The sequence below is a fragment of the Callorhinchus milii genome, unplaced genomic scaffold (assembly GCF_018977255.1).
Source record: "Callorhinchus milii isolate IMCB2004 unplaced genomic scaffold, IMCB_Cmil_1.0 Scaffold5, whole genome shotgun sequence".
Lineage (NCBI taxonomy): Eukaryota > Metazoa > Chordata > Chondrichthyes > Chimaeriformes > Callorhinchidae > Callorhinchus > Callorhinchus milii.
In genome coordinates this window covers 99,866-110,940 of record NW_024704746.1, presented here as the reverse complement: position 1 = coordinate 110,940, position 11,075 = coordinate 99,866, and the positions used below count along the sequence as shown (strand labels likewise).

Here is an 11,075-nt window from a genome sequence, read left to right as displayed (position 1 = left end):
GTGTCTGTGTTTGTGAGTGTCTGTGTATCTCTCTGCATGAGTGTCTACGTGTGTGTCTGTGTTTGTGAGTGCCTGTGTGTGTGTCTGTGTTTGTGAGTGCCTGTGTGTGTGTCTGTGTTTGTGAGTGCCTGTGTGTGTGTCTGTGTTTGTGAGTGCCTGTGTGTGTGTCTGTGTTTGTGAGTGCCTGTGCGCGTGTCTCTGTGTTTGTGAGTGCCTGTTTGTATCTGCCTGTGTATGTCTGTGTGTGCATCTCTCTCTCTCCCCCACCCCCGTGTTGGTGTGTGCATCTCTCACTATGTGCTTGTGAGTGTCTATGGAAGTCTGTGTGTCTCTCTCTGGGTGTCCGGGTCTGTTTGTGGTGCCGGGATCTGAGAGGCAGGAGGTGGTGAGCTCAAACAACCCCACTCAAAAACGTGGGCCACCCAGTTTTTCTTAAAGAAGCAATTAATTTTTTTTTGCAACAATCAATATGTGTTATTCCTCATGTTTAGTTTTTAATTAGTAAAATGAAAATAATGCAGTTGGCAGTAAAATGTACCTCAATAGCACCTATTATCAACACCCAGCAATTTTCTGCAAAGTTTGACAAAAATTCCCCCACAATCTTCCATTTCTCCCTGCAATTTGGGGTAAATATTTCCACACTTTTCTATTGGCCCAGTTTATGTGTTCAATAGCTGATGTAAGGCACAAACCCACAACCGTCTGACCTCGAGGTAAGAAAACTACCAATTGAACAAAAATACGAATCTGAATACCAAAAACACAAGAATTAAAAGCTAATGCACATTCAATGCTTCGTAGCTTTCAGTATCAGCCAATTAGGAACAAAAGTTAAGGATTACTAAAGTATAATGGAATAGTTTTTTTGTAAAAGTAATTGATCATGTGAAAACAAGTTTTCTATGGGACTTGAAGTATACGTGGAGTCCTGTAGCTCAGTGGTTAGAGCACTCGCTTTGCAAGTGAGAGACCTGAGTTCAATTCCAGGCAGAGGGCGAAACCTTGGGCAAGTTTCCTTACTCCACACAGAGTCTACGACTGTTTGTGGGACATTGCTGTGCGCAATTGGCTGCCGCGTTCGCCCACAAATATACAGTCAATTCACTTTACAGTATATTCTGTGAAGCGCTTTGAGACGTCTGGAAGACGTGAAAAACGCTATATCAAATGCAAGGATTATTATTATTATATATTAATGTTAAGTGTATGAGATCTTGTATACACAATGCCCAGCTCCTTTTTTTTAAACAAAAGTTAAACTTTTGGTAACATTTTATGACAATGATTTATTGTTCTGGTGGTTAAACTAAAAATTGAATTACAATCCATAAAACAATTCCACAAATACTCATTAAACTCACCTGTGCATCAGTGGATACCAACATTTTGCATTCTGTATACTAGAGGTGTCAATTTTAGCTCATGATCTTATATAAATGTCCATTGATATCTTAACTCCATATCTACTTTCAAAGTTTGGAACACCTTACATAGTCAAACTCTCTTACCAATTATCTGAACAAGGTCTGCAGCATTATTTTACTGAGACAAATACCCTTCTGGATTGCTAAGAAATCATTTACAAGGGCACCTTCAAACAATAGAGTGCAGTGATTATGAATAGTTGACAAGGAGAAGGAACAAGTCAATCTGAAACCTTACACTAATGAAATCATTAGATGCTGCCCCTTCGATAGTTTTTTAGAGCTTCTGAGGTTACAGCAATACACTAGCTTGTTTGTAAGGACATTGCAAACGTATAAATGCTGTTGGAAAAAGCAAATCTTAAGTTAAACCAAAACTGCAAATTGATCTAGACATTCTGTTAAGGCTGAGCTGATATCAAAAGCTGTGGAGAAAGAGAGAAAATGAGAGTGTCCAAAATAATCCATGGGTAACAGGAACCCTCCCCCCAAAATAAAATAAGAACCCAGGAAGAAACAGTGGGAAAGTGACAAAAGCTCCAGATGTTGTGGAATCTTAATCTCTTGTAAAATAGTTTGTAAAGGACTCAACTGGGGGGGAAAGACTTAAATAAGGCTGATACTTTAACTACCTCTTTCTAAACACAACGTGCACAGGCAGACCGTTTAGTTGACTACTCTACTGGAAAACAGTTCAGATCATGTGCCCCTCTGTCCTTGTCCACAGAATAACAATTAAACTCCATCTGTTTCCTAACTACCTACAGCGAAATCCCTATTCAGAAAGCTAAGCAGCAGGACGACATCTAACTTTGGAAGCAGTTCTGTGCACAGAGGCCACACCTGTGGATTTACAAGTGGGTCAAATGGGACCAGGCACGGTCAACTGGTCTCCAACCAGGCGTGCAGCATTCAAAGGCCTATTTATGCCAAGGGTCAGCAGCTGTGAATATGGTTAATTGCTTGGTGAGTGGGAATAACAGGTGAGGAAAACCTGCTCCTGAAAGGTGCCCGGCTGCTTAATACTCGAGGAGAAGGAGGTGACACAAATCCCAATATTTGCATTACCGTGTAGCTATCTATATTTATCTTACAAACACACAAGCATGCTGGGATCTAACATGTGAACAAAACTAGCCCCAAATAGCACAAAACAAACAATCTCTTGGGCTAATACAACAAAAATTACATTTGTACAGCGCCTTTCATGACGGGAGGACGTCCCAAGGCGATGGACAGACAGGGATTTGGACTGGAGCTGGGATCAGGGAGGGTGGAGGGCAGGGAGGGAGGGTGGAGGGCAGGGAGGGTGGCCGAAGGCCAGATCGAAAGGAGGATTTTGAGATGTGTCTTGAAGGAGGCACGGGAGGGAACGAGGTAAAAAGAATATGGGATGAAATATCAAAAGGAGGGGGTAGAGCCTGTAGAGCCAGGTGAGGGTGATAGGGTCACGGAGCCTGGTACGGGAGAGGACATGAGCTGCAGAGTTCTACATGATCTGCAGAGATGGGAAGGTAGAGTGTGTAATGGCCCAGATGTAGGGGAAAAAGGACAGTTGAGGGTCAAACAAGATGCCAAGGCTCAGTGAGGTGGAGTGTGTATCCATGGATGGTGATGCTGCCAGTGCTTGAGGTGTGGAGGCGCTGACAGGAGCCAATCAGGAGAGCTTTGGGCTTGTTGATGTTCAATTGTTGGTGGGTCCCGGAGTCAAGGCTGGAGGCAGAGAGATAGAATTGGGTGTCGTCTGCACACATGTGGAAGTTGACCCCATGTCTGCGGATGATGTCACCAAGAGGGAGCATATACAAGTCGAAGAGGAGAGGACCAAGGACAGAGCCCTGAGGAACTCCACACAAGACGGTGCGGGGGTGGAAGATAAGCTGTTTGTGAAGACAAGGTGGAGACGGTGTGAGAGGTACGATCTGAACCATTCAAGGACAGAACCAAGATTGAGGTGAGGAGGCAGTGCAGGAGGGTAGAGTGGCCAACTATCAAAGGCAGTAGAGAGGTCAAGGAGGACGAGAAGGCAGAGGATGCAATGTCATTTAATGGTCCATCGGCAGATTTTTCTAGACCACACCAAAACTGGCTGGACCACATCAAAATTTACAGCTCTGCCCTCACTAAATCATTCTTCCACTCCAAGATAATCTTGAGGTCAAGGACAATAATTGTGTCCACCTGGTGTGTTCACATTTGTCACTTTGACCAGGGCTGTTTCTGTATTGTGAGCAGAAGCGGCTGAGGATCCACTCAATTTTGGATTCGAGGAAGTCCAGCATTTCCTCGTGTTTGGCTTTGGAGGAGCGGATGGGCAAGGCATGAGAGGGTGGGGGAGGAGCCGGTTGGTGGTGGAGAAGAGGGGCCTGGGGTTGACCTCGGCCTCCAAGATTATCTTGGAGTAGAAGTCCAATTTAGTGGAGGTGAGGGCAAGGTGGGAAGTTTTGTTGTGGTCCAGCCAGATCTGCCAATGGACCATTAAATTAGATTTGAGCCAGGTGCGTTTGGTGGCACACCCTTGTGCCTTGAGGGAACAGAGGTGACTGGTGTACGTTGCATGAGTAGGAGGTGGAGAGAGAGGTGAGGGGAGCAAGGACATCAAGCGTGGTGGAGAGAGAGTTGTGGAGGAGAGTGACGAAGGAAGATGGACCAATGCGGGAGGAAGCCCAGACAGGGAGGAGATCAGATGACTGAACTCAGCCTGGGGGGGGGGGAGATTTTTTCCAGGGGTGGTAGGAAATGGAGTTGGGTTGGGTGGAGAGGGGGATTGAGGAGTTAAGGGAGATTTAGTAATCCAGATTGCATACATTAATTATGGTTCTCCCTTTCCCTAAACAACGTGTATCATCTTCGTAAACATACTTCAAATACCAATCATCAAGCATGTATTTTTTGATTAAAAAATGCTTTCAATAGAAAATAATCAAAAAAAAGTCTGCAAGCTGCCAACTGATCTAGATTGGTACAGACTGCAAAATGGGTATTCATGCCGGACAACTTTGTGGGATAAGACAAAGAGCTCAACACTGCCCACTGGTGGTCAGCTGGAGACTAATTACCAAATAAAAAGTGTCAACACTTCACACTTATAATAATCCATTATAATAGAATGGAAGCTCATTAGAAGATGGTAGTTGGGAGGGGGAAAATCAATAAAGTTCAACAAGGGCTGTAACTGGGTGCGGTTGGCAGTCAGCGCTTGCAGAAAGACATTGGCTCCAATGGCACTTCAGTCAGAGTGTTGGAAGATGAAATGCCCAATATGTGGGGAATTAGATATATTTGCTGGAGAAGGCAACAGCGATACTGTGTAAACATTATATGTCCATCATTCAGTCTTAGAAATGGACTTGATCTACCCGAATAATCCATCACTTTCATTTCAGTTTTCAAGCTTCTATTAAAAATGTGACACACACGAGCTGTCATCCTTTCCACATATTACCGCAGAGGCCTATTCAAGAGTTTCAGCTTAAGATGAATAGATTCTGTTGCATTCTACATCCAGGGAGTACAACAATATATTTTTTGGGATATATATTACTTAAGAAATAAATGCCATTTTGGAGCAATTTAAAAATAAAATCGATTACCTTGCTCGGTTAGCTTCTCTGGTCACATCCCATGCCCAAGTGATAAAATTTTGACTGAGATAGGAGACGATAGATTCTGCACACAGTAATTGCGAGCAGAATACATTTGTAAGAACACTGTCATCATGGTGGAGGTAGATGGCAAGCAGCTTTCTCTGGTAAAGAAAAAAAAGGAGATCCAACGTATTAATCATTGCCACAAAAAATACAACATAAGTGATCTACATGACCAATTCTCAACATTTAAGGTTATGTACAATTGTAGGAAATTCTTAAATTCAGTCAAAATTTGGAGCCCAACCCTCTGCAGTTCTTGAAAAGAAGTCTTCCACATTTAGACAGGACTTAAGAAATTTCCACAAATCGTGACCTCAACTTTAACACAAAATACAGAGAATTTCAGGCCAATGAGTAATTAAATTCTGAAACTAAAACTTGACAGACCATGTTTCTTGGTTAAAAAGCATGAAATATTCTACATTACTTGTTCAGTAACTCTTGCAAATATTAATTTTGCATGACAAACAACAGCTAGTTTGCTAAAGGTATGATCGAAGTAGGAATACGAATAGATCAGAATCAGAATCAGCTAAAATGACTGATTAGCCTTTGTTGCATTGTTGGTTATTTACTCATTCCTTAAATGAATGTTAACAAAAGTAGAAAACACTTTACACAAAGATTACATTGCTCTCCCTTGGTAAAAATCTGACAGAACAATTGTGCAATGCATTGGAAAAACATAACTGGAAGTACGGTTTTAATTCAACATTTTAAAATAAAGCCTGCATCATACAATAAACTGGTTTCCACTACGTTTTAGCAGTTGGTATTTATAGGAAAATCTTATATACAAATACAGTATATTTTAGAAAATTATAGCATATTAAACCACTGCTAGATCTTTGGCAACAAGGGACACACACTCAGTCTGCCTTCCACTAACAGTCTTTAGTCACATTAGTTGCTTAAAATGTCACCAAAATGTGTATATCTGGTAAAACGATTGCCCTTGAAATGTGGGCAGTTTGCAGTGTTAGCAGGAGCAGACAATATTAACCAAATCTGAACTTGGAATCCTGTGCTGCTGATGCACAATTTCTCCTCGGGATATAACAAACAAGGCCGGTTTTGTGGTGTTTAATTAAAAAGAGACGAAGAAGATCAGCCAGTCTGTTCTGCAGCTCATCCATTCTGCATTTCAAAGCTCAGTATGCAATATCCAGGTTACTTCACTAGAATCTCTGCTATTGTGTGAAGGTTGTTAGAGAGGGAGGGCAAGGCTATGTTTACTCAGTGATTAGGCCTCAGAATAAGCTCCTAGCTCATAGAGAGACAGCTACCCACTCATTCATTGGGGCCAATTCAAAAGCCTGGAAAGATTAAACACCCATGCTGAGCAGACAACCAAACGCAGGGAGTAAAAAGAAATAAAAATTCTTTAAAAACTCTTAGATGACTTCATTATTTTCTGCATACGAAACTTTAAGAAAGTATTTAGTTAGTGGAAAACCCACATTGACCTCTTCTAAACCCTTAATCTGTTCTTTGTAGTACTGTTGCTTTTATGGCAAGCAGACGGTTTTCCTTCTCTTTTTCACTATAAACTATTAGAAAAGGTCTTGTGAAACTGTCACACTCCTTATACATAAATTCTTACTTAAGAGTCCCTCCTCTCTGCAAGACAAAATACTAGCTTGCAAAGAGAAAAGAAAAAGATTTTAAAGTTTACACATAATTTATCCTGAAATCAAAAGATTAGCACATTCATTTCCAGAATGTGAAGCAGCAATATAAACCAAAATAAGATGTGCATATGAAGTGGTTTCATAAATGACTCTAGGGCCTCTACCATCCTTCCTGGTAACCCATTTCAGTCATTAATTACACAGGATCTAGGGCCGCCCCATTATGCAGCAGTGACAAAAACTCCATGCGATAGGCCAGGTGAGGCATGAAACTGGTTGAGTGACAGTTGGCATCCAGGGCATTCTGAATCAACTAAATTGGTTGACAACAGAAATCCCATATGTCCAGATACCAAATTCACTCAGCCAAGATAGCTAACTTTGAATGTATTTTAACTGGTGCACAGACTTGAGAACATCGTCTTCAAAAGCTAGATTCTAGATCTAAATTATGTCCAAAATTATGAGGGGTTTTGATAGAGTAGATACAGTAGAATAACTGTCTCCGCTGGCTGGTGGGTCAGTAACCATTTCACATAGATTTGGCAAAAGAACTAGAGGGGAAACAAGGAGAATTTTTTTTACAGAGTTGTTACAGTCTGGAATGCACTGCCTGAAAGGGTGGTGGAAACAGATTCAATAACAACTTTCAAATTGGAATTGGATAGGTACTTGAAAAGGAAAAATTTGCAGGGATGTGGGGTAAGAGCAGTGGGACTGAGGGAGAAGCTCTTCCAAAGAGCCGCACAGGCACAATAGGCCCAATTGCCTCCTTCTGTGCTGTAATATTGTATGATTCTATCTGACCTGAGACTGGAGGTGTGCTTCTGTATCAAGATGGGCTCCTATGGTCCCTGCATTAATAACAATTAAACTTCAATACGTTTCAGACAAGAATACCTTTAAACAATATTTGTTATGCTAAACTCTGGTTCTGAGCCTAGACTAGGTTTTGCATATTTGAAAAGTTACATAGTGATGAAAGACATAATAATAATAATAATCCTTGCATTTGATATAGCGCTTTTCACGTCGGGAGGACGTCCCAAAGCGCTTCACAGAACACACTGTAAAGTGAATTGACTGTATATTTGTGGGCGAACGCGGCAGCCAATTGCACACAGCAATGCCCCACAAACAGTCGTGGATTGAAAATGACCAATTTATTATTGTTTTTGGTTTTTGGAGGGATTATTATTAGGCTCTGTGTGGAGTAAGGAAACTTGCCCAAGGTTTCGCCCTCTGCCTGGAATTGAACTCAGGTCTCTCACTTGCAAAGCGAGTGCTCTAACCACTGAGCTACAGGACTCCACAAGCCAGGTGTTAGTGAGAGCGGTCACTCAGAACATTTTCAGGAACGATAATCCAGCAGCTGCTGGGGGGGGGGTAGGTGGGGGGGGGAAGAAAGAATGCAAGTAGGTGGGAAGTGAACCTGATCCAATTAGTGTACTCTGTAACACATTTGTTTTACATGAAAAACACTGCAAGAATTTGTTGGATGAAACTAGAAGGAAAACTGTAGGAAATGTGCTAAAAGAGTGAAAGCACCATCTCTCCTGGTGTGTAGGAGAGGTTTGAAACAAGTGTTCGGATAAACAGAACTTCAACTTTCCCTCAAGTAGAAGGCAACAGACCTGTTTCAAACCTTGGAAGAAAGAGTCTTATGACTGAGGCCCAGAAAGCAGCAAAATCTGTAACACATATTTTTAGTGCTAGAAATGTGCAGTCAACAACATAGGAAGATTATTTAAAAAGATTCATAAATAAAGGAATCCTTTGGATTTGTTGAACCCCTCCTCGATAGAACATTATCTACATATTGGAAAATGGAAGAAACAACTGCCAAATGAACTAAATATGGAGCTCTGAAAAACTCAATTTATTGTTTTATTATTCATAAATGTCAGATTTGCACAATTTAGTCTGATATGGAGACTGGGAAGAGCAAATAAAGTATGGAATCAGAAAAGCTCATTTAACCCATGAAGCACTTCTTCATTCTGCAGATCATAAATTGTTGAATTCTACTTAAATCATTTGATCTTGAGAAAGGTCCCACAATACTGTATTTTTCTCCCATTGGCCTCAAAACCAAATGAATCCCTACCAAACTGTGCAATCATCCTCATACATTTCAGAAAAAAAGTTGCTTTTCTTGTCATATTATCCTTGCAGTTCACATAATGCTCAAATAAAGAAGCGCTCATTACAATGTGATTGTTGGATTACATTGTACAACTGTAAAGATCACGAGTCAATACTTTTGCATTCACTGCCTCTGTTGGGCTTAAACAGACGAATTGGGTGCGGGAACCCAAAAGTTAAATTTTTGGGTCATAAATGTCACTTCTCGCATCCTGGATTTCTGAAGCATCAAAATTTTTGTTTTTTGGTGTAAGCATTGCAGTAATATTGCACCTTCGCATGGGGAAGCACCTAAGAACGCTATGTAAATCGGGATCCTCTTCAACTATCCTAAAAGTAAACGGTATTATAGTGAAGCATTGCATATCCTTATAAACGTTTTGCTAACCAGATATTCATCCATTTCTAAAACAGTTAATCAATGCAACATTAAATAGTTAATCTGGGAAACAGTCCCCAGGTGAAATTCCTTTCAATGGTACCCACACAAATATTCCTTGCTAAATTAGCAATGCGTTTTTTAGATCTTAGCTATACTAGAACATTTAATAAAAATGATAGTACAGTGAAAACAGAAAAGATAATGAATGGTCAAACAGGTCATCATTCTAATCTCTACAAAATCAGTTTAAAGAATCCTGCTTAGATGAACTGTGAGTGGCATCGTGAGAAAGACTTCATCAAGTGTAGTGTTTTACTTAGCGATTAAGTATATATCAATTGCTGGTATTTCAAAATCCTTCGTAATCCAACCACTCAAATAAACATTTAATGAGTTTAGGTTCAAAGGCCCTGCCAGTGGATTTAGGTCAAAATAGCTTTCAATATCTTAACCACCATATTTCTTTTTTATTTTATGCAGCCACAATATAAAATCATTTACTTCCTTTGCCTTTTATTATTGAGAAAAGTACCAGTATTTCTGTTCATTTGGAAACTAAATCCCTGTAGAAGTGTTAAAACTCCTGCCAATTTCAAATAAAACTCAAACATCAGTTGCACTTTACGCTGGGAATCAGTTTGTTAAAAGAGCCCTTTAAAGTATTAAAATCCTTTAAAGAATTTTCAAATCAACCTAAAATCTTTGGAAAAGGCATATATAATGTGACAACTTTTATAACTGAAAAAGATAGCTGATATTGTCTTTGTTAGCTGCCAAAGACTATTTGAAGTTTACGGCAAGTGAACATGCCTGAGGTTGGAATAATTAATTCAGAGATTTTTTGCTGGAGCAGAGGGATATACAGCAAAAGGAAAAAGCTAAAGTATTAGCTTGAGGGCCCCTACTCTATTGTAGAGCTTTGCTGGATCACTTACTATTAAAATTAACAATTAAAAATTTCATAATCCAAAGTTTGTATATTTTAGCATACGCAAAATGTTTTTAATCTCGTGTATACTAAAATTAGAATTTAGGAATTTTAAGTACTTGCAGTGTTTTTCTATGTTGAACATTTCAATATAAATGTTCTTCAGTGCAAATGATAGCACCCGAAATTAGGAGGTGCTGATTAGCCACTTAGGATTTTACAATGGTATAGTAATCATGGGAGAGAAAGCTTATTGTGGATCGTTTGTGTCATGTCATAATCGATTCAAATGAGAGAAATTAAAAATTAGTGCACAGTTAACATCCTGAAAGGTCACTCACATCTCTGGCTTTCCCATAGAATGCTTCTTGAAAGGCAGCTTCAAGTGAGCCGATAAAGAAGACTGGATGACACTCACCGTATCTGTCGTGCGACAAAGAAATGTTATGTTCTTAAGCAGGAAATAATGTCTTGTTAATCAACACTTTCAAGTTTTGACCACAAAAAGATCATATTCATACAGAAACTCAAAAACAGACTTGTGTAAATAGAAAACTCATCCGACACAGAGATTATAGTTCAGCACATGGGGAGTTCAATTTTGAATCCTCGATTCTCACACACAAACATCCAGCAATAATGTGCAATTTGCAGATAAAGAAAGTAGGATCCTGTAGAATGATTGGTTCATTTCGCTCATGAAACAGAAGACCTTTATATCACATCTGTGACTAAGTCACATGTGTTCTGAGATCTTGCTCACTCGTTGAATCAGATGCATTTTCCAGGACCATTTACTAACCACTCAGAAATGGTGTCAGAAGCTGTAATATGCATATCTTATATTGAAAAAACACAATGTGTAAACTACTGAAATAAATTTATAAGAGGGAGCAAAACTGCAATCCCATC

General features: G+C 39.9%; 1 protein-coding gene across 1 annotated transcript in view; it reads right to left on the bottom strand.

Annotated features, from left to right (window-relative positions):
- faf1 (Fas (TNFRSF6) associated factor 1) overlaps positions 1-11,075 on the bottom strand; it is a 113,884-nt gene that overhangs the window by 28,056 nt on the left and 74,753 nt on the right. Inside the window, exons 12-13 of the mRNA XM_042334861.1 lie at positions 10,505-10,586; positions 5,021-5,175 (exon numbers count right to left, since the gene is read on the bottom strand). Coding sequence (XP_042190795.1) covers positions 5,021-5,175; positions 10,505-10,586 — 237 coding nt within the window. The remainder of the gene's footprint in view (positions 1-5,020; positions 5,176-10,504; positions 10,587-11,075) is intronic.